Source organism: Rattus norvegicus, chromosome 4 (genome assembly GCF_036323735.1).
Source record: "Rattus norvegicus strain BN/NHsdMcwi chromosome 4, GRCr8, whole genome shotgun sequence".
Taxonomy (NCBI): Eukaryota; Metazoa; Chordata; class Mammalia; order Rodentia; family Muridae; genus Rattus; species Rattus norvegicus.
This window is the reverse complement of record NC_086022.1, coordinates 52,738,404-52,766,242: the sequence shown is the minus strand read 5'-3', so window position 1 is coordinate 52,766,242 and position 27,839 is coordinate 52,738,404. Positions and strand designations below refer to the sequence as shown.

The following is a 27,839-nucleotide window of genomic DNA, read 5'->3' as shown; positions in this document are numbered from 1 at the left end:
GATGATAGAGAGATAGATAGATAGATAGATAGATAGATAGATGCATACATACATATGTACATACATACATAGGTAGATACATACATAGAGATAGATAGATGATAGATAGATAGATAGATAGATAGATAGATAGAGATAGAGAGATAGATGAATGGATAGATAGATGCATACATACATATGTACATACATACATAGGTAGACACATACATACATAGAGATAGAGAGAGAGAGAGAGAGAGAGACATAAATAGATAGATCATATATGGCAAGACCCTCTCTCAAGAAAGAGGGGAGAGGAACACTGCCAATAGATAAAACCTCCTTTCCATGACACCTTTGGTCAAGTCTATTTAGAATTGACTGCACACATTTTAAGCCACTATCTTTCGGTGAGGGCTTTTTCTTCCTGTAAGCAGCCTTGAAAAATGGTATGGGATGGGACCAAGTCCAGTGAAAACGATCTCTGTTGCCTGACATCCATTCTCTTACTTAAGATCTCTTCTCCGATGTGTGAGTGTCAATTTAAAGGTAGCAGCTTCCCTCATTCAGTGATCTTTTGCTTTCAGATTGACTGGGTGGTGGTTCTAGAGTCGACCTCATAGACTTCTACTGGCAAAGATCTTCTTCACTGTTATGGTTTCTCTGTAAAAGGTAGACTAATGTAAAACATTCCGTCTGGGCCCATTATGCCGGACCAGGACTTTCCTAACAACACTCTGAGATTAAGCACTCCATGACACCTGTGTTGTAACTGCTCCCCCCTTCTCCACCTTCTCCACCGGCCGAAAGGATAATTGCCAAGTGCAGCGAGGTAGTTGAGGATCTCTGAAGAAATTTATTTCTATTGTTATGCTGTGCACCTTTGGTCTGTCTGCCTCGATGTATGCCAAAAGCAGATTTTCAAGGTGCATTGTGTGGCCCCAAGAAGCAGTCTCTTGGCTCTTCTCACGCCTCGTGTCTCAGTGCCCCTCGAAGCTACTGCAAAAATTTGTTTCCCAGAGGTTGTTCTGTCTCCTGCCTTGTTTTGCCCACTGTATTTGAACACTTTTGAGCACTTTTAAGTCTCCTCAGCCTCGGTTGATGAGGCTCAGGGCCTGCTCCTGACCACTTTCCTCCCTCTGACTCTGTCGTGCTTTAAAAGGCGTTCTCTCCTGTCGCAGCTGCACGGCTGTCTCCTTTCACTTGGGCGAGTAATCCTCATTTTAATGTTATTATTTGTAAGTGTAAGAATTGATGGAGAAAGCGTCCACGTTTGATGTACAGCGTATGCCAAAATAGCTTTGGCAAGCCCGGGCACTGTTCTGGGGAGGCCAAAGGCCCTCATTTGAATCTAAGCTGCGGTTGAATTAGAACCGGGGGAAACTTGAGATGAGCGTGCCTAATTGCCTAAGAGAAATTCAACAAGGGAGGGGGAGAAAAAAAATGTAGCTTGTTGATCTTATTTCTTTGATAATTCAAAAGGATCTTCAGGACATACGTGGACTCCTTAAACTTCAGCTCTTGAAATGCGATCGGGGTCCACAGTTGTCACTTGGCACATGCCCAGGAACACGCATCTTCGCATGAGGCACCTGGACATCTGCGACGGAGCCGATAGAATCAGCTAATTAACAACACAGGCTTAAACAGGCACCTCATCTGGCCGTGCAGTTAGTTGCCTGATGGCGCTCAGCAGGACTTGGTAGTGCTTTTTATTTTTCCATCGTAATGGTCTGCCGCCCGCCTAATTTTACCTTTATTGTCAGTCACTACTTACCGCAGCTTGGGGCCCTCCCAGGAGGCTAAATTATTATCAAAGGATTAGGGCCATGTAGCCTTGCAGTTCTGACATTTCTGATTACTCGTCTATGCCAGAACACTAATTAGCTGTGACTAATTAAGAAAAATGCCCCCGCCATAGAAAGCCATTTAAAAGAACCGAGAAGGAGAAAAAGCAATTCAAAAGCTGAGCAGTGCTCCGAGTGGCTGACGCTATGTACATTCCCACCAGAGCCTTAACTCACCTTTAATTGTGCTCGGGCTTCCGAGGGGAGGGGGCCCTTGCAAACGGATGGGAGGTTGTTTTGTTTTGTTTTGTTTTAAAAAAAAAGAAGAAGACGAGAAATGTTGCGGATACCTTAAGGTGTCTCAGCAGTGCTGGAACTGCCTCGGACAAACAGAAGGTGGCAAGGTTTCCGTGTTGAAGAAATGTTTCTAAACACGGTGTGCAGAGTCGTACATCTCTAGCATACCTCGAAGCTGCTAGCAGAGCCTTGATGGATCGATGGGGTGCGGCTGAAGAAATTAAAGAGGCGTTCAGTTTATGTACCAGCGAGGGATGGGTAGCGAGCCATATGCGGAGCCACACGAAAGTAACTTAGCGTTGGTCTCCTGCTTCTGTCACCTTAGGCTTGTCTGGAGGGTCGAACCTACCTGCCCGTAGAGTCTGGTACAGACTGGCTTCTGACAGGCTGCTTGGCATGCCTGCACAGCATCCGGTCACTGGTAGCTTATTATTGAAACGCCCCGGCTCCCCTAAGACCAGCATCTCTACCAATTGGCCAGTGCGGGGGTGGGGGTTTGCGCAGAACTGATAACTACTCTCCTTCCTTTCAATTCTAACTTCGTAAGCAAATGGCACACATGGCTTCAAGGCCAATTTCTGTAGTCGCGTTGTGGATTCTCTCGCTGTGAGTCAGCTCCCTCGCAGGTCCTCCCGCAGTCCCCTCTGCAGGGCTGGCACCATTCACTGGCGGGCACAGCAGTGTCAGCTAGGTTGCCAATATTGACTAAATCCAAATTTGGAAGGGAAAGAAAAAAACCCATGGGGCAAAGTAGCCTTTTGGCAAAAATCATCGTTCAGTCTAGTCATTGGACGTTTTGTCAGAAATCTAATTTTAAGAATGATTCGTGAACATGCTTATGAACAGTTAACTTACCAAGAGCCTATATTTCCTAATCTCAACCTGTGCCTCAAGAAGATAAAATTCTAAATTCTGCTAGCTTAATATAGGCAAACCATTTGGTTTAAAAAAAAAAAAAAGGAAAGTTCCAACACCCACATCTTCTAAATCCTGCATGCTGCATTTTAAACTTCCTCCCCCTCCCCTCTCACTAGAGAACAAAAAGCAGGTACCAGCGTCCTCTCAGCAGTAATCCTTCCTATGCATGAAGACTGTTATTAAGGCACCTGTCATACATGTCTCCTCCTGGAGAAATAATCCTTATTTGTTTAACTTCTCATCACGGTTCCCGTTCCTAGCCCTTTAATCATTGTCATGGCTGCGCTTTGAAATTTCTCAAGGTGTTCGCTGTCGTGCTTAGAGTGGAGATAAAGCGCCGTATCTGAATGTGGCTGGGCAAGATTCCTTCAAACCTTATTCCTACATATGCACTCTGATCCTTATATACACACTCTACCGTCTCCTTGAACTTCTACTCCTGTAGTTCCTTCTCTTGACTTCCCTCTTAGCCTCCTACCTGCCCTTGTTTCTTGGTAGAGACCACTCCCTGAGATGTATGTTGTGCACACAGGGAACGAGGAGACAAACCTAGTACATTATCCAATGACCACGTGTAAAGAATGGTGGTGAACACTGCGAGTCAAACGTCAGATGCTAACCTTATCTCATGTGGTTGGACTCTAGTTAGAAGATGTTCCAACCTCTCTTTTGACCCGTTGTTTTTATGGAAGCCTGCATTTATTGATCACCTCTAAAAAACCATTCTGTGCAAACAGGCTGGAAGCCTGATGCTACCACGTGCCCGCCCTAAAGAGCACACAGATTTTCCTGAGATGTAGTTAATTTCCACGTAGAATGTTTTACCGTTTCGTCGTCAGAGAAGATATTCACAGGTATAGTTACAGATGGAAAGACAGTACAGGCCAGAACTGAGTCTCTCTTCAGTCTACCAAATGGTAGTGACTTCCCTGCGCTTCAAGTAGATGACTAGAAAACTGCCTCAGAGTTAGTTCCAACACAATTCACACCGGGGCTGAGTGTTTCTCCACCCACTGAAGAGACCAAAAACTCATGCCATGGTCTCCCTTCTCTGACCTCCCTGGGTTCTTTGCTCAAATTCCAAGAGAGCTCTCGTGCATCCTCGAAGAGAAACCCACACTTCTACAGCTCACAAAGTCAACAGGCACAGACATTTCCCAGACGTGTTCCTTTTCCAACTCCATCTTCAGAGATGCCCCAGAGCCTCAGATAACTAGAAGAACAGGTCTCCAGATATCCGTAAGCATTCTGGAGAGGCAGTCTGATACTTGGCTGACAGTCCTAAAGCCAGTCTAGAGCTTAACACATCTTACCATGCAGTGCTAGAGTACCTCCATGTATGAGTGCACGTAGATGGGCATGGAAACTGTCTTAGTGTGCAGTACCTTCCCTTCAGTCATCAGCTAACATGAAATGACTGTCACAATCTAAACTCCACTTTACTAGTACGTACCATTTCTTTAGAGGAGCACAATTATCTCCTTGATGATTCCAACAGCTTTAATACCTATCGGATTTTTGCAGTGCAAGGGTCAAACCGAGGGCCTCACACATGCAGAACAAGCACTCTACCAACGGAGCAACTTAATATGTCCCTATTAAATTCTTTTTCTACTAATAAAACATGATTCAAAACAACAGTGACTCTGACTCAATTATGTCATTTTTCTATAAAAAAAAACCTCACTTCTATTTTGTATACACAAATAACATTTTATATTTCCAAAGAGGAAAAAAAATCGAAAAAAAAAATAATCCACCAATAATTTTGTAATGTGTGTTGTGTTCCAAATACACTGCCAGGGGCTAAAGATAGCAATCAAAGTAAGGTTCTGTGAATACCTTGTGGCTACTCACACCCTGAGATAGACTTGTAACACATTGTGTATCATCATCATCATCATCATCAATATCAACATCATCAACATCATCATTATCAACATCATCATCATCAATATCAACATCATCAACATCATCATTATCAACATCATCATCATCATCAGTATCAACATCAACATCAACAACAACAACACCCACCTAGAATATAAGAAGCATAAGGTACGAGGTGAGTACCCAATTCTCCCTGGTTGGAAATGGTATTGTTTTCATAGCAGACAATGATGAACCTCACCTTCAATGCGAATGTGAACACATATAGCCAGAGAGAGATGGAGTTGATGATCCAATTCCAGTCCAATGGTGTTGGCAAGCACTGAGAAACCAAAGGCACAGAGAAACTCATCATAAGGCAGAGCCATTGGCTCTATGGTTTGCTGCACACCCCCTATGGGAATTGACTGAGACTGAGGCAGAAAGGCAGCCACTTACTCCATTCCCTGTGCACTTTGAAGACTGGATTTTGGAATGTTTCCCATTCTCTATTTAAAAAAAAAAAACAACTCAAGTAGGAAGACCCTCAAACAGCAAACTCTCAAACTTAGCTCTTATCTTGAAGCATTGTACCATTGGGTAGCAATTCCTGAAGATTACTGCATGTTTTTAGGTCTTATGTTATTGATTTAAAATATAATATTGACTAAAATTGTATATATAGTGTGTAAATTGCCATCCAACCAGAAAAAAAAAGGTTATAGTACCCAAGAAAACCATTCTTAAATGATTCGTGTGTCCAAGACTGTTACAGACACTATTATGACTAAATAACATACTGATTTATGCCAAACCATTCATTTGTTTTGTGCAAATAGTAACCAAACCAGTATGGCTCCCGTCTTTGGGTCCTAGGCAGAGAAGAGTGGAACAGCCACCTTTTACATTGTAATCACTAGCCTTTTAGCATCAAACAAGCTACAAAATAAACACCCAGAGGCACCTGCCTACTTTAAGATAGTAAACAATATAAAATGATATTGATTTTGATACCCTTTATGTAGTATAGAGTGGCTTTTAGGTTGCCTTGAAATGAATGAAGAGGGTCTGGGATTAATTCTAGAACAGTGAGCTAAACAGAGCCTCTGCACCTTGCAGTGTATGGAGCTGGTGCTCTACCCTGGGCAGATGAGGACCTAATTCAGAACTTCCTCACCTGGAGTCTTCACAGACGTTTAAAAGGAGGGACTCTGCAACTCCAGTAACAGAGAAGTTTGTTTCTGCATTTAGAAAGTGTCTAATAGATGCCAGCACTCTCTTGTTGGCACGTTTTACTTTATTCTTCCTTAAATAAGCCCAGCATTCGGAAGGAGTAAGCAAGAAGGTCGGGGAGGGGGGGTTCAAGGTCACCCTCAACTATATGTGGAGCTCAAGGTCATCCTAAACTTCATGGGAACCATTCTCTAAATAAGTAAATTAGCCAAGAAAAGGCTCATGATTTGCAAAACATCAGTGTCCTGTCATACTTAAAACAAAACAAAACAAAACAAAACCCCTTGTAATTATAAAACATCAAAAAGTGTGTATCATCTGTTCTGTGTTTAAAGAGAGCATGCAGAAATCCCCATGTATAGAGTTCTCCTATGCAGATCTTTTTTTTTTCCTGTTCACTGTTCTCTTACAGTTTTAATTAAAAAGTTAGGTTGTAGGGTTTTTGGGTTTTTTTTAGTATTGTAAACATTAGGCAATAAAAAAATTGCAAGGGGAGATGATGTCAGAGTTTTATAGCAGTCATTTGATTTTTCTAAAGGAATATGGCTCTTCAAAGAATTCCCTTAGATTGCACATTACATTAGCAGATTTATAGAGGTTTGGCATCTGACAGAGTTCCTCACCTTGCAAGAAACTGGTGAACAGCAAGTACTATGTTGCGATCAGTCGGCGGCCACCAGGAATTAAAGGAATTGTTTTCTTTTATACTATAAAAAAACCTCAAATTGCCTTAAAGGATTGGAATGTTTTGCTAACAGTACAGAAAAGCTAGCTTGTTTTCGAGAAGGAAATGCAGTAGCAATTACAAACTTAGACTTTGGAGCCAAAATGTAAATTTAAAATCTTCTATGATATATAGCTCTGAATAAGTAAATTGTTTAATCACAATCCAGTTTTCTACTTAATTAATATGTAAATATGCAAAATTGGTAATAACATCTACTTCATCAATGTTAACAGTTGACCTTAGTTCATTTTATTTGTACTTCATAGAAAAGGTGTTTGAGGATATAATCAAAATTATAATAACAGTATAAGGCTAGAAAAGTAGTTCGCATAATAGAGTGCTCGCCCAGCATTCACAGTTCTGGGTTCGACCCCCAGCACTATGGTGACACAGCCTATAATTGTAGCACTCAGGAGGAATAGAAGAGCGAATCAGAAGTTCAAGTTTACCTGTGGCTACACAGCGAGCTCAAGGCCACCCTAAAAATCAGAAGACCCAGTCTCAAAATAATTAATGGTAATATAAAATTACAGCAATAAAAAGATCAATCCAGACTTCTCTAACCCTACTCACCTCTTACTACACTTCATAGTTTCATTCTTGTGTCTGTATTTTATTAAGAGAAAAAAATTAACTAAAACAAAACAACCACCAGTAGAAACCTCTAGAACTCAAAACTTTCTTGTCTCTTTATTCTAAAAAAAAATAAATAAATAATAAAAAAAGAATAAAGCAATATCCAAGCAGCATCAAAAAGAAAAAAGAAAAGAGCCCTGAAAGAAGGAGAATGTCATGGTTTAACTTTCTCTTTAAGCTTAGTCTTTGTGCCTTTTCCCGAAACAATCAATCTGATTTCACAATATTTTTCTTCCGTCGTTGGGAACAGAGTACAGGGTCCCATGCATGCTAAGCAAGTGGTCTACCTAGAACTGTGCGCCCGGCCCCCAGATGACCAGCATTTCTACAGAGCCATTGTGTTAGATTAGTTTATACAATCTGCACCTCCTCATACAGGTGAGAAAACCGAGGCACTGACAATTCATCAGACCAGCTCACTTGAGCGAACAGATTAAGGGGCTTGCACTGCCTTAGCTCTGCCCTCCTTCCTGGGGACTGTTTTCTTTTCCTCTGGTGCATGAACACCAGCCCTCAGCTACCTTAACCAGGAGATGCTCTTACTCCATCCCGTCCTCCGTGACCATCTCTGTGCCTAACTGACAGCTATATGTGTGTGGGTTGGGCTGAACACATCCTCCGTTTTCAGCTGTAATACATAGCTTTCAGTTTTCCTTAAATACAGCTCTTCGCCCTTTTCCAAGCTAACACACAACTATAAAGGGCTCTGCCTGAGACTTAGAATCATGTTTTGGGATCCGTTCTGTGACTCTGGATACGATAGTTTATGTGGGATGCCTTGAATTAGGGGTGGGAAATGGGATTATCCCGTCCGGCTTACATCAATGTTACATTTGCATTTGAGTCTTTGGAAACAGGAAGTGAGTGAAATAGACCCATAATTTAGTTATTAAGTAGAGGGGCTGCTGGCAGAAGTAACAATGGACAGCCAATAGAGCGTGCATGTTTTCAGTGTGCTGCTAAAACTGTAGGATATCAGTGTATATAAATGTTTGTTTCTCTGGTAGAGCCAATCAGTGGTTCTAGAGAGTGGCTTATAATTCACTCATACCAAAGCCTTCAACATTAAAATAATAATAATAATAATAATAATAATAATAATAATAATAATAATAATGTTCTTTAATTCAGTTGAGCTACTGGAGTTTAAAGATTATGTTTCCGAAAATGAGGTTTTGTGGGGTTTATTCCATTTCAAGCGAGTGATTGAGCTCTTTAAAACAGCTTCCCTTGTTTAAACAAAGAAACACATGCTCAGTCTGGAGTCTAGCCATTCTATCACTCCTTAGTGCCCTGAAAAGTGTTGGTCCTTCCTTCCTCCTTCTTTCTCCTTCCTTCCTCTACCCTCCTTCCTAATTCCTTCCTTCCTCCTCTTTCCCTTCTTCCTTTCTCCTTCCTTTTTTCTTTTCTGTTCTTTTTTTTTCAACCTATTGAGACAAGCCTAGCTGGAGAAGGATGGAAATATACCAACTAGTTGCGTCAATTCGTAATCAATAAGAAAATCTAAACACTTAAGCAGAAAGCACATCACAGATCGGAGCCACGCGAAGCGGCGGTTTTTGCTTGGCCATCCCCATCAGAAGCTGCATTCTGCCAGAAATCATTTGCTTGGAGCAGCCTCACTATGTAACCCCTATGGGGTCTTGTGATTCAGATTTAGGAATATCAGCCACAGAGGGTCTAAAGGCATTGTGCATTAGTATGTATTGAGACCTCGTTCCAGGTGGCAAGCAGCTGTGAGCTTTGAAAAATAAAACTTCCAAAATAAATGTGAAGTGCTTGTTCCCAGGCTATAAGTGTTCTACTTAATGGAATCATCCTCCAAATGTTATAAATGAGGCCAAAAAAAAAAAAAAAAAACAGGAGGGAGGTTGTGCATATTTAATATATTTGTTTTGTATCTCCTCTAGTCAACAGAATAATGGCATTCCTTAACTACTTCTCTTTAACTTGCACGAAGAAAGCACGGTATGTTGCTAAATCTCTTTTCACCAGCTCTGCGGAGAAACAACTTTAATCCTTGTTAGAAAATTGCCGAGTCTCAGGCTGACAAAGAGCTCATGCCTGTTCCATTGTTAGTGCTCCGGGGCCCCAAGAGCAGAGCCCTTTACAGCTGCGTGGATCCCGCCCGGCTCAGCTGCACCATTTAGGAGCGGAGGTTTGTCAATTTCTATTGACAATGGAGAGAGATTTTCAGGGCCTGTAGCAGTGCTGACACAGTTGGGGATCAATGCCAGCCATTCAGACTGCACCCTCTTTCATTGCTTTGGTTTGTTAATTCAAGACTAAAGGTCCACGGAGGGGGTTCAGGGTGTTTAAGAAAGCTGATGAACTGCAAGCGTTTATGGCCCCGGTGTGGCAATTTCCATAGTCAGTGGCGACTCCTGGCACGGAGGGAGCTTGCGCCCTTGTTGACCCTCTTGTTATTAAAAATGCACAAGTGCCGCGCTCCTCAATATTTCCACACTCCTTCATTGTCAATACCACCTTCTGAGCCCTTCAGCTTGGTGCTTGCTCTAAAGATCTTCTTAGATTGGGTTTGAAAACTTCACCTTAAACACTAGATTAGACTGATGTTCTGTTTTCCGTGCTCCTGTTGATTTGTTGAACCTTCCCAGGGCTGGAAAGCAAGTAGCAGCTTGATGGGGAGACGGGCTGCTAATATGATTTACCAGTCTACAGTCATGCACAATAAGTGTGAATAAATACAGGGGTCTCACAGAGTCAACCCTAGCCTTTCCTTTTCTTTTATTTTTGCTTTAAAAGAGATATCTCAAGAAGATGAAGTGAGTGGTGATGGTGCGTGCCCTTACAGGAGCTGAATGAACCACAAAAGAAAAAAGGAGCTTTTTTTCCCCTTTCCTTTTTTTTTTTTTAAGCGGTAGACTGGTATCAAGGATTGCTGGAGAGAGAGAGAAAAAATGTAAAATATACAGTTACTGCTTTATCCTTGGGTAGACCAAAGCGAAGGAAAACACCATTCCCTGGGCTTCTGCGTAGGCGGCTGCGCCTTCCTGTGAGTCCCTGAAGCAAAAAAAGCAAATAGTCACAGAACTTACTTCAGAAAATTAACTTTTCCCGCAAGATGGGAAGGATTTTTTTCCTAACACCTAACATTCTGACTCTGCTTCATGGTCACCCTCTCACGTTTTGGGGGTTTTGTTTTGTTTTTTTCCTTTGTTTCATGCAAAGGCTGGCTTGGGTTTGAGTTCCTGGGGCAAAGGAAGCTTGCCCAATTTGGATTCTTCGAAAAATGAAAAAAAAAAGAAAAGAAAAACCGGGGAGGGGGACCTACTGTATTCTTCCCCCTTAGGAGAGGTGTGTTAACTCCAGTACCAGAAGGACCAGACTGCAGGCAGCTCTTCCTTGGTGGCTTTGTTGGGGTGGGAAGAGGGAGGGCTCCAGTTTCCTCCCAGGCAGGAAAGTTGCAAGTGTTGTCATTAGCTTGCTCCTCCATGGCCTCTTTGGTGAAGCCCTGAGCTACCACTGTCCCTAACCATTCCCTGGATTTAGCCACAGTTATTCTCCAGTCTGCCTTGACTTAAATCGAAAGCACCCATTCTGAACAGATAGGATGACGTTTCTGAGATACTTTGCTTCTAGGTTCGGATGTTTGCCTCCAAGGGAAGATGAGGAAAAATGGCTTAGCCTTTTCCTTAGCTGCTTGCCGCCCTCTTTGTCTCTCTGGCTCCCGTTTAGGTTATTTTTATTCCCATGTTCATTTCCTCCCAATCTATAGTTTGGGTGCTATGTTAGAAGTCTTAGAGTCACAATAATGTCTGTGTTCTATTAAATGCCCTTGCCATTCTGGCATCGTTGTGAGCACCATTTATACAGGATGGGAAATGAAGTTAAAGTAACTTGAAATGGGATGAGGACTCTTTAAAACATAAAGGCACACACATGTTGTGTGCTTGTTAAGGGAGGATTTCATTTCTCTCAGTTTTATACAACTCAGCACATTACGTGCACACTCACGTATTGGCTGCTGCACTGTGTTAGCCTTTTTATGACGTATAATATTTTCTCCCCTTCAAAAAATTTTCTATCCAGACGAAGAGTAGATTTTTTTTTTAAAAGTTTAGTCCCTTTTGACAGCATTTTAGGTTCCAAAATACCTGTTCAGTGTGGTATGAGAGTAGGATCTTAGTGCCATATGCTAATTCACTGTTACCAATCATACCCAAGTGTTCAGCTACGTTAAAATACAAGCAACCAAGGCTAAGTAATTGGGGCGGGGGGGGGGTGAATGTAGAATTAATGTCAGAAACAAGCGGTAACTTGTATCCATAAAAGACTTTGAGACGTCCCTTATCAGTGGAAGCGCTGGGTCAACTAGTAATAAAAGAATTTATGGGTGTGGGCATCTCACTTTATAAAACTTCCTAGTATCATTTTGACAGCACTAAAACAGTAAACAAAGTATTCACTATGAGAGAACAATAGCTGTTTAAATCTCAGTCTACTCCGAAATGTAAAACGCGACATTTTCAGTAACCTGTTTGCTTCTATTTAGTAAATCAGATCATTTTAATTTGCTTGTCACATTTTAAGCCTGCATCTTCAATAGAGTAAAGAATTAATAGAAATAAAGTGTGTGACTAATTCATTTCATACTTAAACCACCATTTCTGACTCCGTTACATCAAGTCACCATTAAATCGTCAGTAAGTCCAAGCCTGGATGAATTGTAGACTTGTAGCACTTATGATTTCTTAGAAATTAAATTTTACTGTGTCATTATATGGAGAAAAATAAGATTTTTTTAAAAAAAATCTGTGTCTGAATACCTAAAAACAGGTACATATGTGGTATGTTGTCATATTTATGTATACAAGCACACACACATACACACACACACACACACAAACTCTTTCAAAACACTTCTCTCACTTTGTAAATGCCAAATCATTGTTGATATTTCTGTTGCCCTATGAGTGGCAACATTATTACACCATTACCAATGGCCTGGATCTTAAAATCACTGAATCACATAATCACCGAATCTCTTAAAATGTCACAATTAATATCAGGTGCCCTATTTGAACATAGGAGAGCAAAATACCTTTTAATTTTTTTTTCCTGCTCAGTGCGCATTACATTGTACAGAGCAGGGAATTGCTGCCAAAGAATTTCAGTTTCTTTCACCTCAATAGAGTTGTAATAAATGGGAAAAAGATGAAGCCCCCAAGACTACTTGCAAAGCAATGTAGATCTTTTCCTTTCCTGACCCTGGGTAACAATGTGTGCTTTGTGATTCTTGCTGCATACAAGAACTCCATTTTGACAAGGCTCCTTCCTGTGATCTCAGTAAATCTTGATTTAAGTCATGTAAAGCATCTTGGCACTTGTTCCATAAGATTCCTACAAAGGCATCATGGATCACCATTTAGTAAGCAGTGGATACTTTTTGCCATCCTTCAAAACATTATATCTAGGCATAGCATCAGGACTTGGGTTCTAACACTCCTAACTGTTTGAATTCTTCATAGCATGGAGACCAATAGGAAATTTCCCTTTGAAAATGATTTACCTGGTAGGCTTTCGTTATTGTTGGTTTGGTTTGGTTTGGTTTGGTTTTTTGTTTTGTTTTGTTTTGTATTATTCCCTGCAGCCTGGCCATCCATTCAGTCCCATTATGTGTAGTTAGTACCTATTGTTACTTACAAATTACAAAGCAGGCCACTAGGCTGCAAAGTGCAAAACCATGATTTCCCATGAATGCGTTACAGCTAAACACTGTAATGCTAATTCGTGTAAAGAACGGCCTAGGTCAGTTCAGCAGATTTGCCAGCAAAACATACAATTCCGTTAACAGGAAATTATAGCATTATTGACTTCAAGTGCTGATCTGTGGTCATTTCAGAGTGCTTCATTACCCTCTCATTACTGAATCTGTTAAACGAATACTGCAGACATTGTTTTCTTTTTTTTTTTCCTCCTGCCCCCCCCTTCCTTCTTTCCAGCAATGGTACAGCAATTCCATGAAAGTCATCTGTGTATGGCTGGCTGACAGACTAGACCTCCAGCTCCATATTTACCAACTGAAGACGCTCATCAAGATTGTGAAGGTAAATGAGGTGTTGAAATGTGAGCTGCCTGGCAAACCGTAGAGTAGCGGTAAGACACTGTCCCACCAAAAGAAAACAAACATTGGTGGACGTAAGTACTCATAGGGAAAGACAGTGACACAAATCCCCCAGGCGTGTACTTGAATGCGGTAGGTCCATGGTGATTTTTACACTCATTGTCAGAAGAAAGTACATTCTTTGCGTTTGTGAGGACGATGTATTAATCATGAGGGCTTTTGAATTGGACTTGACCATAAAATAAGGGAAATGCACAATTTGCGCATGCCCCGTTAGGAAATTAGACGCTGTGCCTCTTCAAACCTGTAAACGGCGTCGACTGTTAGGGAGCATCCAGAACTGTTAACACAGATCTTACAAGCGTTCAACAGAACTCTTGGAGTTTTGTTCTTCAAGATAAAAAGGTACTGGCCTATTTTTATCTTTAACAGCTGGGAGCTTTAAAATAATGTATCTACCCAACAAAAACTTTGTGGGGGGCAAAAATGTACTCTGCTTTCAAAAATCAAATTTTTTTGATATAGCTGAAAATAAACCAAGAATCAAGCTTTTCATGCAGTAGACCTTCCATTTGGTGCTATTTATTAATGATATATATATATATATGCATGTATGTGTGTATGTGTACACATACTACATATGTATGTAGTATGTCAGGCATGCATGACCACACACACAGTGTTTCTCAGAGTGCCAGTGTGCCATTCTAACCTAAAACTATCAGTACCCCCTTCGGATTTGTCAGAACCACAGGGTCCTTGGGCAACACCTAAACCGGTGGAATCAGGAGGTAATGATAAGACCCAGCGATCTACAGATTAACAGGCCTCCAGAAGAGTCTCATACGGTGCTGAAATGTTCAGAGCGCCACTGAATTACATCATTTTTTAAAAGAAATTTCCATTCACATTTTAAAATTTACTGCGGAAAAAAAACGTTTTCTTGGTTCCTAGAGTCTAATTCACAAACCAATTGTTTGGTGCTACAGACACTCAAGTTACTACAAGTCAGAGCCACAGATGAATTCTGTTCCAAAATCAGATTAGGGCGATTTGCCTCGAAGTAGGAACTGAATGATGCTAAAATGATAGCAATGGCGATCAGTGACCAATAACAAGGAGTGATTGCCACACACCCACACATTTCATATAAAAGCAGAAATGTCCTCAATCCCTCATAGGAGGAATCATTTATTTTACAAAGGACTGAAACCACACAGGGACACACGTTCCAATGTGCCCTACTCCACCATCAAGCCTCCTTTGTTTCTGTGTAACTTGGACGGCTTTCAGTTTGTTTTGCATAAAGAACGATCAGGATGCGGCCTTTACATCACATGTGCATGCGCATAACAGCCTATACTGTTATTTGAATGGGGCCACTGGCTGTCTTCTCCAGCGGCCATATTCTAAGCTTCTGTCTATCGTGTTCAATATGTCAGAAGCCATTTATTCTGCCAACCCTCATTTGAAAGATAGCTAATCTCTTTGTTTGGGGAATTAAAATTTTCTCTCTTTTTTTTTCACTTGCCAATCATTTGTTCTTTAAAAGTTTGAAATGCTTTCAACTTACTGAGATGTGGCTTCCAAAAATAGTCTACAATCAAGTGTAAACATAAGGACAGGTAACGACATTCTATGCATAGACTGTGCTAAGAGACCACATCTTCTCATGAGTGAATATGTTAAGAAGAGTTAATAAGTTTGTAAATATTGCAGCAGCTTTTTCGTATTGCTCTAGTCCAGTGTCCCCTTCTTTTAAGATAATCTCCTCTCATGGCCATGAATAACGAAAACCAATAAGTGTGCAATTAAGTTTCATAACATTTGACTTGTTTCATTTTTACTTTTTTCTCTGGGCCAAAAACAGTGTGCTAGGCACTCCATCACTGAGCTATGTCCCCAATTCATCTTCTGCATTTCTTACCCTGAAACGTGCTGTTGCTGAGTTTTCCTAGGGTGACCTCAGACCCTCTCTGTCACCCAGACAGATCTTGAACACCCAGGAATCATCCTGTCTCAGCTTCCCAAATACCAGAAATGACAGGCCTGTGTCAACAGCCACAGCTCTCCATGAGCTCTTCTGGCTAATACGTCTAATCAAGTATTAGTAAAATTATTGTGTTCGTGGTGAATATCAAGGGGAAGTATTGATTGAACAGTCTAATCATTTCCAACTTTTACCATAAACAAACTTAAACCAGCTTCATGCAATGAATCATCAGATCCTTAAAACTGATTTTGGTTTTGTTCATAAAAATCATTTTTACTCATAATTGTGATTTTGTTTTTAGTAACCGTTTTCCACTGAGTTTTTTTTTCTTTTAAGTCCAGAATAGAGTTTATTCAGGGCATGGGGAGGGAAGTTGAGACAAAGGCAGAGACAGACAGACAGACACAGAGAGATAGAGAGCGGGAGCAGAAGAGTAGAGGCTGGTGGTGAGCATGTGGAGAGACTGGGGAGGGGAATGAGGAGAGAGGGGGAAGAGAGGAAGGGAGCAAGAGGAGGAGAGAAGGGCTAAGTCCACTGAGTTTCTTTCTAACAAGGTCTAAACATCATGCATGTAGAATTGTGAAGAGTGCTAGGTGCCCCTTCCTTCTACCTAGATCATTTGGATTTGGCCTGCCTGTTACAGCAGATCCCTGCATTCGATCCAGGATCCACTCAACCTGACTAGACTCTATCTAATTCCTCTCTAACTACGCATAAGCATGGCCATTATTCCAAGCTCAGAAAGACCTGAGAGTTATCTGTGTGAAAGTCAACAATCTTCATTAACAGTACACAGAAATCCGTTCAGTTGTTTTAAGAAAGAAAAGGAAGGAAGGAAGGAAGGAAGGAAGGAAGGAAGGAAGGAAGGAAGGAAGGAAGGAAGGAAGGAAAATACCAGTAAGATCAGTAAGTCTGGCATTAAAAAAAAATCAAAGTCTGTGAAATTATGTATGAAGATTTAACATCAGAACGACTTCTTCAAGAAGGAGAAAAGTAAGATACCCAAATAATCGAAATGGTTGATGATTTATATTCTCCCCGGTGGCCATAAAACATATTAAAGCAGGAAATATAAATGAGCCGCTTGTTTTGCCAGGAGAAAAGAAGCAAGCAGCACCCTGTGGCAGGTCCTTGTCTTAATGAAAAGCCAACCTCGCCAATGTGGGCGCCTGAGAACGTCCCAGGTGTTGGCAACATTTTATGATTTGGAGTTTGTAAGGATCTGCCCTGCACCCCACCTCATGATTGTTATTTGCTCACAGAATAAGGAAACAGTCTTAAGTATATTTAAATGTGAAAGCCTTTGGGACTTCGAATCCATGGTTTAAGTCTGTCATGGTTTAAGACTGAAGGAAATCATTCCAACCAAACCCAAAGGGCAAACTTAGAAACTTAGTAATTGTGGCACGATACAGCGTACCGTTCTTCATCTGTAAGTGAGGGGTTTGTGTGTCGTGTGCTTAATACAATTTTAACCTAATTAAAATGACAACTATAGGGTGTAACATTAAATGTTTGTGGCCATAATGCCATGTATATTCATTATCACATTTTCTAGGCAAAAGTCACATTTCAGAGTTCCTTCCCTGGTTGTCAATGTTAACGATGACTTTTGGTACCGCAAAGCGTTGTCGCCTTCATGGTACTTGTAAATAACTTATGAATCAGAAGGCAACTAAGGAGTGCATCATAGTAAGTTTATTCCAGTTAGGGAATATGAGGATGGTAGACTGTATGTGATTTAGGATAAACTACTGAAATGGTAGTGGAAATAGATTGGATCATCTAAGAGAAGTACTCTCTGAATTTAGATCAGATTTGCTGTGGAGACTCTGACCCTAGATGCCATGCAATGATTATCAGGCTTCAGCTCATTTGTAGACAATGGCGTTGGTTTTTAACATGAAGTTTATTCCTGTCAAGTGATCAAATGAGAAAGAGTACGTTGTCCTCCACCCTGATATCTACATGTCACTTCTAGAGACACTATGGGCACAATTCAAGGAAAGAGGGCAGGAGGGTAAACTGAAACAGGTCCAGAGCTTCCAGGAGCTTCCATTACTGTCAGTGCTCCTGCTTTTCCCAGAAAGCACATGTGCTGAATGGGGGGACGAGTATGCACTTCCTGACCCATGTGATAGGTGTCTTTAGTGCCAATGTTGGAGTTTGTGGGATTGTCTATACATTCTGATAGAATTGTTTTGACGATGTCTGTTGTATTGAACAGAACCAAGCTTCTCCTCACTGTGTTTCCATCTACTGGGGTTACGATGTTGCACAGTGTGATACAATATTCCTCCTGATTTGACTCTTTTTTTTCACCTATTACTTATTTAAAAAAAAAAAAACAAAGCAAACAAAACCTACCGGTTAGCAATCACTTAACAAAATGGTATATTGGCATCAACTGACACTTTGGGAAATCCACTGCAGTCTGTCTGCTTCTGATTCTAAATTCTGCAACCAGCAGAATTGTGAAAGGCGCCTATTTAAAATGCCTTTCAAAGTTCCCCCATGGAATGAAGAATCTCCATGAGTTCTTGGTTTCTCCATACGAATAAGTAGACATTCTTCTCCCACTGCCAAAGTACTATACTATTAAGCAGTCTTATTGAGTCATGAAAACAATCATACTTTAAGCATAAGAGAAGCTTTATAGGTTAGACATTTTAAATCCTACAGGGAGAAAAAAACTTGAAGAATTGCTATAAATTGGCCAATGTGATGGCTCAGTGTATAAAAGGTGCTTGCTCTAAAGTCTGACAGCCTTGAGTTGATCCCGAAAGATCCATACGGTTGAAGGAAAGAACCAACTCAAACTAGTTGTCCTCTGATAGTCACACATGCACACAGACAAACTACACACACACACACACACACACACACACACACACACACACACACACACACGAAACAAATAAATGTAATTATAATTTTAAAGAAGAACCACTATAGAAAGAAACAGTAACATTGAACTACATTGAGATACTAAACACTGAATTCTATTCATAGGTAATCCATAAAGCACAGCTCTAACGTGTTATATGATGCCTTATTATTTTACCAAAAGATATGTTCATTTTACTTTTCCTAATTATGGAAAAAAAAACCTTCCCCAGAATTGTGGCACTTACCGTTCTAGAAGCATTGCAAAGGAAAAAGATAAAACTCTTACAGGCATAATATAGACATAACTTTCCAGTAGCATACCATGAGTAAATACATTTTGTAATTCATAAGTGCATAAAATGTGAACTTCTTTTACTCGTGATTTTCTCCTCCAATGCCTGCCCCCAACACTAATATATTATATAAAATTAAGTATATTTTTTCAATATTAAAGGAAAAACTTCCCTATTGAAAAACCTAAGAAGTTCTTCCTATTGAAAATGCACATAAACATCCTGTTACCTTTGATTCGGACTCTTCAGTACTAAATTCAGTGCAGCTAGTAATGTTTGGAGCAGGGGAGTTAATTCGTCATCTGGTAGTCACAACATGGGATGGGAGTTTGAGTAGCACCATCCCAAGTCCCTCATTCTGTTTTCTCCCCAGAAATACACTGTCAAGATGATCCGTGTGAGCAGCCACAGTTAGAATCTATTCGTGCATTGCTCCCATATTTCTAAAATGCCCTTTAAGAACCCAAACATACCATCTGCACACACAGGCCCATATGTATGCGCGCATGTCTCACTAATCGAAGCAAACACTCTCTTTTTCTTCTAGAAAACCTACAGGGATTTCCGATTGCAGGGTGTGTTGGAGGGAACGCTGAACAGTAAGACCTATGATACTCTGCACAGACGTTTAACCGTGGAGGAGGCCACAGCCTCTGTCTCAGAAGGAGGAGGACTTCAGGGCATTACCATGAAGGATAGTGATGAGGAAGAAGAAGGCTGAGGACGCACAGTTCCTCAAGAGGAAGGAAGGCCTCGGCAGCGTTTTGTGCACCTTGTCTTTGTAGCTGTATTTACTGTCTTGACCAAATAAAAATGCTCTAATTTCTTTAGAAAGCGAACTTGGAGATAAAGAGAGAAATGCCATGTATTTTTGGAAAGAAAACCATATTTCATATGTATAGCTTCACCTAGAACTTGGCTGTGCTCGTGACTGGACGATGAGCTACTTTTGTTGTTTTGTTTTTTAATTCTGTTTTCTTTTGTTTGTTGTTGTTAGTATATCTGACTTTGCTTTTCAATAGTCATATCAACATAACGTCCTATGTGGTCCTATGAGAGAAGCACCTCCCATGACACAGCATTGTGAAGAGAAGCCATTTCTGGTCACAGCGCCAACCCTACTGTACTTCCGTCAAAGTGGTGTGCCTCCCAGTTACCATTTATGTACAAAGTTTGTTCTGTAATTTGCCAGTGTTGTGATGTGGAGAAAACTTGGTTTTCATAACTCTGAATTTGTCTGCAGGTGTAATCCTGGACTTCAGAGAGTATCACACCCAAATGTAGGCTAGATTATTCACAGACTTACATCCTGTTTCTGAACATTTTTTTTCCATGCGTACGACATCGCCAGGTGTGCTTCCGACAACAAGTGTGACAGCTTGCTGGCAATAAAAATCCATTCAGTCAGAGCAACTTCTATGTTCATTAAGTAGATTAAATGCAGTAAAAGATGTTTGCAGTATCTCAAACATCCCAGCTACCTGGCTCTGTGTTTTGGTTTTACTCCGTGATGCTTTGTTTTCAACCAAATAAGCAAAAGTTATGAACAGCTCGCTCTGTGCTATCAGGCCCACAATCTGATAAAAGAATTATCACAAGAACATACATTCACAACAAAAAAAAACTGTTAAGGACCTACTCAAGTACTATATATTAATGGTAGTAACTATCAATAGCTGGTAATATTAGTAACATCCTAATGTTAATTATTAGTTGGCACTACTACGAGTAATTCTCCCAATGTTTTCTTGGGAGATTGGAAGGATATAGTGTTATGATTTGTAATTTCCCTGAGTCTTTCTTTATGTTGCATTTTTCCTAAGATAGACATTTTTATTTATATTTACTAATTTACTAATATTACTATACTGATAGATAATATATTAATATGTACTTACTGGCATACTATTCTACTGCACTTATTCACAAGTAAAAGTTTGTTTGATGTGGGATTTTGATATGTTGCCCAAAGCGGTCTGGAACCCCTAGGTTCCCATGATCCTTCTCTCTCAGCCTCTCAAGTAGCTGTTACTATAGGCACACCACATCTGCCCATACTGACAAGTAATTTCCTCAGTGTTAAAAAAAAAAAAAATGAGTGTACTATTATCAAGAGTGATGTGATGTAATACCCGAAATGCCTTGAACTTCCAAACTCCTTCCTCCACTCATGTGTCATGCAAGCAGTGATTAGGGCACTCAAAGTAGTACACAAAATCTGATTTATCCACAATTACTACATAGCAATCATTGGGCGTGATATTTCGGTCCTAAATGTAAGATAGCAAGATAAACAAAAGAAGACAGTTTCCTCCCTTGTCCTTGATGAGAGAATATGGACTCACTGGTTTGGAAAGCAGTTTGCCCACAGACACCTTCCTTCTTTTCTCCATCATCAGCACCCTCTGCCTTAAATCCCTAAGGCACTTACTTGGTCTTATGAGTTCTGATGGCATACTGAACTACTGACCTATTCTGAACACCCCCTTTTCTACAGTGAATATACATTTTTCTTAATAGTGTATCAGTGTAATTGACTCCGGTTGTTCTATGTCCTAACTGAAGTCTGCTGTCCCCTTAACTCTTTGGGAACTCTTTAAAACAGTGTTGGAAGGGAAGGTCTTGTTGGCAGGACTCACAAACAAGGAGGAAAGCAGTTGATGATTGTGTAGGGCACTTAGCTATAGCAGCCTGGGTCTCTCTGCCAAAGGTGGCACTTTCTGCTGTTATCTAATCCTCCGTTCCCTCCTTCCTACCCAATATGCCCACAGGTAGGACAACAGCAAACCAAGTCATGACCTTACTCAAATTTTGTCTACTCACACTGACCTTTGAGTCACAAAACTATGCTAAAATCTTTAACAAAGTAACCGAAAAGGAGAGAAAAGTGCTTCTGTGCACTTTTGACCAGAACTTCTCTTTACCCTGTATAACTTCATGGTTCACTGACGTGCAGAATCCTTGGTTTGGACACCCAAGAAACTATGAAAGCAAACCCAGTTTTAGATGGTATTATTCTTTCAAAAGTACTTTTAGGAGGGAAAGACAGAAGCAAGGATTTGAAAAACCTATCAAGTCCTGAACATTTTTGAAGTGGGATTACACACATTGTGAACGTAGGCAAGAGCAGAGAGTTATAAGGCCCATCGGAGAAGGGTTATAAACCCATCTGCGGAGAACGTTCGTTCAAACATTTATTGAAGAAAGAGCGTGTCGATGTCCTTTCCAACAAGAAACAGTGCTACACAGCACAGAGGAACCCTCTGTGCGCTGGCTGTAGGTAGTCCCGGGCATTTGCTAATTTTTCCACTTGAATTCCCTTTAGCCTGAGCTCATTGTCCCTGGCTCAGGAGAAGAGATTTCCTGCTAGTTCTCTAAATGCCCGTGCAAAGAGGTTTGGGGGCCCCTACTCTTCTCCCCACCAGGTCACAGCCTGGCCTGGGGCCCGTCCTCCTTCGCCCTCTATGACCGGGTCTACCGTTTCTTCCAGGTGTCTAGAGGAGCAAAGAGCTTAGGAAACCTCTCTCCTAAGAGATTTCCTCTCGTCCTTTGCCTCGCAAAAGGGGCTCGCAGAGCTGCAGGGAGCCCAGGCTGCCACGGTGACTGCGTGACTGAGGCAGAGTGCAGAGTGCGCTGGGAAATCACAGCTCCAGCCTTCCTCACAGAATCTGGGAGAAGCGTCTCGTGGAGAAGGCGATCAGAGGAAGATCCGAGTCACCTTTATTTCTTATTCTCAACACAGAAAATGGAAATTTGCCAGTCTGGATCTCTGAAGGGAATTGACAGATCGGTGATCCTGAAAAACAAACAAACAAACAAACAAACAAACAAACAAACAAAAAGTGCTCTAGCTCAGTCACCGCAGCCCAGTAGGTCTCTGGCTCCGTGCCTTAGCTCACTGAAGCTTCTAGCTCACACACGGACCGGGAACAGTCACACACACACACACACACACACACACACACACACACACCCCTCGGTTCTCCGCCCCAAGCCCCAATTCAGGATGAGATTACCCCTGGGCTGGCTACCCCACTGCTAGCTGGAGATGGGATGTGGGTCTGCCTTAAAGGAATCCAGATATTGAAGGGAACAGAGGCCATCTATCTATATAGGCTGGCTTGCAAGTGGGGTTCACAATCAGAACAGCCTCAACCACGGACTTTACCTCCATAAACTATTTGATGATTTTTTTTTTCAGGGAGAACGTGCAGGCACACTAAGAGTCGGTGAAGAAAGGTGCATGCCTAGAGCCACAGCTACCTAGGAAGCTGACCCTGGAGGAGTAGCAGCTGAGGGCTAGCCCTGGCTACTTACCAAAAAAAAAACCCAAAAAACAAACAAAAAAAACCAACAAAAACAAACAACAACAACAAAAAACCCAAATGTGATTATACACATACATACATACATATACATATACATACATACGCACACATATATATATGCATATATATGAATATATATAAAATCAATTAGTGGCAAAGCAATATCTTAGTGTGTGTGAAGCCCTGGATTCTATCCTTTATAAGGCAGAGGGAAGAAGGTTTCAACTATTCCTATCCCCCACCCCAGAGTCTCACTATGTAGCTCTGACTTCTGGAACTGACTCTGTAGACCAGACTAGCCTGAACTCAGAGATCAGCCTGCCTCTACCTTGTAAGTTCTCAGATTAAAGGTGTGCATCGCTATGCCTACCACTTACTAATCTAAAGGGCAGTGAAAAAGTGCACCAGGTATCAGCTTAAACCCCTGCAAACAAGCCCAACTTTACAGTCAGAAAAACCAGTCTGAGTCTGAATAGGGTGGACAACACCTTTTTCTCACATCTAAATTCTGCAACCTTGAACAATGAGATAAGGAAGGTTATTCTAAGGATTGGAGTCATGTTAAGAAGTTCTGCCTGTTATTAACTATTTCTTGATAGAGTGATGGATTCCAAAAACATGGTGGGGAGCCAGTCTGGACCAACAGGTACCACCAGTTTCACAAGTCGTTCGTTCTGCCCGAGGCTGGCACAGATTCCATTTGGCTGCTACTCAGCTCTGAACCTCCAACCACCCCTGGGATGAACTGGGTAGGACGTCAGCTTCCAGCTTTGCAAAGGAGTCGGGAAGTGGAAAGAAGTCCCAACTTTTGAAGGGGCTGCTGCCATAGCAGCCCCTGAAGCTGAGGCTGTGAAAGGAGCCTGGAGGCACTCTGGGGCTACCCTTGAAAGGGTGGTAGTCACAGAAAGAGGAAAAGGGACAATCACTCTGTGCTAGACTGTAAAGCTGGAGACCCCAGGACTGTGGTCAATGCAGTTAAGATCAAGGGAATGTCAGGAAACTGAGGTGTCTTAACATTTTCCTAAGTGTAGAGGAGCACTTCTGAATCCTAGAGCAAGGTTGCAACAGGAGCGACTACTTGAAAACTGAGAAGCCTGCAGAATAAAAAAGAAGGAAGGGATGAGGGGGAGGGGGAAGAGAGAGAGAGACCCTTTGCAGTCCCCACCTCCAGCATACGCACTGTGGACTCCGGCTTAGAGAAGAACAACAGATAGTGTCAGGGTGAGGCATCATCTAGCCCTAATGTGTTGCTAAACAAAGCATTTCTAGGACACAGGAAACTCAAACATCATTGAGGCTCAACACAAGGTAGAGGATATCCCCACTGTGAATCCTTTACTCTGATAAGACTGGGACACAGACACAGAGTAACCATGCAGAAACACATGCTCCTGACCCACCAAAGGGAAAAGCAGGCTTGGGATGAGAGCAGTTTTACCTGAGGATTGTTCCCCAACTCACCCATTCCTTTTTTAGCTAACCTATAACCTTCTGAATCCCAGTAGTGGGGTCTGAACAACATGATGTTTTCAGTCTCCCTTGTACTTTACAACATGAAAATGAAGGGTCTTGTGTTTGTGTACTTGTTTGTGAGTAACAGGAATAGTCTAAACAATGACAAACATAAAAATCTTTTAGTCGTGTCCCCTATTTCTGTCTATATTGAATGTTCCTAGAAGTGATTCTTACTTCCAAGAGGATGCACAGTTATTTCAACTGAACAGTTGACCTCAAACAGTTTTAGACACAAGCAGTGCAGTGCAGCCTGGCCTATATATGTTACAGTACCCATAACACAGATGCCACCAATATGTGTTCCCATGTAAAAATTGAGAACATGGCATCAAGCTATTTTAGTGTCTATTCGCATGGAGTCTGGTGGACGTTTTAGCACCAGCCCTCGTACCCAGCCCTTCTCCCATAAGGAACTCTTGAGTGTAACTGAAAGAAAGGAAGAAGTGTTGTAACTCTGAAGTTTACTTTCCTGGCCTTTTCTTTTGCACAGCATTAGACAGTGCTAGGTGTAGTCTTTTCAGGAGAGGGTGGCAGGGAAGAAGGAAAGAAGTTTTAGTAAAGAGTGTCACACAGCAAAAAGACAAAGCCCAGTGAGAATGTATCTCAAAAAAAAAACAAAACAAAACAAAACAAAACAAAACAAAAACAAAAAAACAGGAATGGCCATGTGAGAAAGCACTGTGCGTTGCTCTTGTTAGGTCCTCCTGGCTGAATAACCTGCTAATAATTTTTTTCCAGCTGCCTCAAAGTTATTCTATGGGAGAAGTTCATTCATTTTCATTTATTCAAACACTGTAGTTTTGTTGTTATATGATTACAAGATGTGTTCTTTCATAAATGAGAATAGTCTGTGGAAAGTTGATTAACTTTGGGAACGCGTTATGGCGCTATAAGAAGTGAAATCTGCTGTAACTAAACTGGCATCATTTAAAAAAGGTGGTTGTGAGTTAATTCTGAAGATATAGAAGAGGGTTCCCTGGGGAATCAGGAGCTAAAGATGGGAGAGGATGTCACTAAGGACAAGAAAAATCCTTGAGGTTGTGGAAAAAAATTTATAAATGCGGTTCTTGTGTCTGTTTTTAACACTTCCACACATTTGACCTAAAATCTACCTCTGAGATGAGAGGTCATTTTTAAATTCATTTGTTTAACAATTTAGAAAAATTCCTTAGTTTTGAAACAGGGGTAATAGTTTTTCATACATAAAATTACCTTACCTTGAGGTCTCTTTTCAATCTCCGTGTCTCTTGGGAATAAAGAGAATTTAAAAAAAAAAAGTAACCCCATTTTACAGGGGGAAAAGTTCAAAGTAAGGGGAAAAAACACTCATCTCCATTCTATACCAGGTGTCCAACCAATGGTTCCATGTTGGCTGGCTAAGCAGGAGCACTTGAATGAGGACTCCAAGGAGGTGTGTGTGTGTGTGTGTGTGTGTGTGTGTGTGTCCCAAAGACAAATTGGTTTGTGGAAATGTATGTATGAAGAACATTTTAAAAAGGAAGTGTTGGCTTTTGCTTTGCTGTGAGGTGGAAGAGTCTAAGCTTCTAGAAGGAGAATTACAGGATCTATTCTGCTAAGTAGAGGCCCAGGATGAAGGCAGCGGGAACTGGGGGTGAGCGGTTTTTCTAGTAAAATTTCCACTTCTACAATTCTCATCAGAGCCTTGGAAACTAAAATATAACTGCAAACTCTACATGGATTACATGCTAGAGAATGCTGCCTATTCTGCAGATAGAGCTTTCAGAGAAGAGCATGGCAGTAAAATATGAGACATGTCAGGGAAACCATCACCGGCTCCAGGCTCCAGGGATCAGAACTCCACATCTAAGCAGAGAAAGGAAGTAATTTACCCAAGGCTGTGGTCTTGTGCTTTCCAGGTGACTACAGACCCTAGACATAGTTGGAAGGTACAAGGCAGCTCTTTCCTGGCTGAAATGCAGGAATCCCTTTTCCAGCTTTTCCTACTGGGTGTTCTATGGGGAACCATTAAGGAGGTACTACAACAGGGCTCTACAATTTATGTTCCCTGTGCCACCTAAGTCAAATTCAGAATGAACACACACACACACACACACACACACACACACACACACACACACACACACACACAGACAGACAAAGACCGAGACAGAGAGACAGAGACAGAGACGGGGGTGGGGGGGGGGCGCTTCAGCAATCCCACACGTTTTGTACCTGCCCTGCCCTGCTTGCTGTTTCTCTATCCTGTATTAAGTCTGAGCCCTTTTTTTTGACACTCAGTTCTCTTGGTAAGAGTTGAGATCTTCACTTACTTGGGGAAAGGATAAACTGGAACTTTCTGTTCATATTAAAGGCTGTGTTGCTTGAAATAAAGCATCAGCCAAATAAAATGACACTAGGTCCCCTGGAAAGGAAAAGACTTCAATTATTACCATTCTTGATGTCTTTTTTATGCAGCAAATTCTCTTAATTTAAGGGGGCGGGGGCAGTCTTTTGCAGTGGTGAAATCTAGGACCAGCACTGTGAAAGCCAATTTCTCTTCCTCTTCTCTCTTTCCCTCCGTTTCAGCAGTGGTATAAAGGTTCAGCTACTCAGAGTGGCGAATAAAGAGCCCCAAGAAGCAGTGATGTGCCAACACCGGGAACACATCCAGGTCGGCGGTGCGAAAATGAAATATGTGCCATTGAATTATTATTTTTGTCCTTTAGGTTTACAACTACGCCCTTGTATTATGTAAATTTCTGAGAAGCTGTGAATCACGGGGTTAGGTAGAGCCCCCCCACCACACACACATACACATGCGCTCCCTTCACAAGCAACAGGAGCCGACCTCATTCAGTCTTTGAATGATTCACACACCCTTGCCAAGCTCTTTGAGCTTTTTACTCTAAACGCAACTTCCCTTCCAACTCTTGACCCAGACAGCCTTCTGAAGCCACAGGCTGCTGCCCGCACTGGGGTTCTGGCACAGTCTTTTGTGGCACAAAGATGCCACAAGCTGCCAGCCCTTCGAGGTCATTCAGGGCCAACAAGATACCCGAGGTTCTACATGTTTCCAGAATCCCGGTCCTCTGTGAGACTAGTGGCCAGGTTTAACCGAAGGGCGTTCAGGGAGATTTCTAGAAAGACAATGAAAAACTTCTAAATCTAAAATACTGCTAAATTCAGACTAGAAGGCTTTTTTTTTTTTTTTTTTCAAATTTTGAGGCTGGATCTCTGTGGCCCAGGCTGACCTCGAACTTGTAGTGAACCTCCTGCCTCCAGTGTCGGGTTTACAGTGTCGGGTTTACAGGCAACAAACACGTCCA

The 27,839-nt window shown here is 41.5% G+C and overlaps 1 protein-coding gene across 11 annotated transcripts in view; it reads left to right on the top strand.

The window, feature by feature from the left end:
* The window catches only part of Cadps2 (calcium dependent secretion activator 2), a 529,199-nt gene extending 509,010 nt beyond the window's left edge, over positions 1–20,189 (top strand). For 9 of the 11 annotated variants that reach the window (XM_063285976.1, XM_039108614.2, XM_002729291.6 and 6 more), the window contains 2 exons: positions 13,413–13,517; positions 19,257–20,189. In XM_063285976.1, coding sequence (XP_063142046.1) covers positions 13,413–13,517; positions 19,257–19,430 — 279 coding nt within the window. In that variant the 3' untranslated portion in view covers positions 19,431–20,189. Of the gene's footprint in view, positions 1–1,461; positions 9,060–13,412; positions 13,518–19,256 lie in introns of those variants that run through there. The other 2 variants (NM_001427791.1, XM_063285978.1) reach the window with 2 other exon arrangements.
* Positions 20,190–27,839: the final 7,650 nt, after the last annotated feature.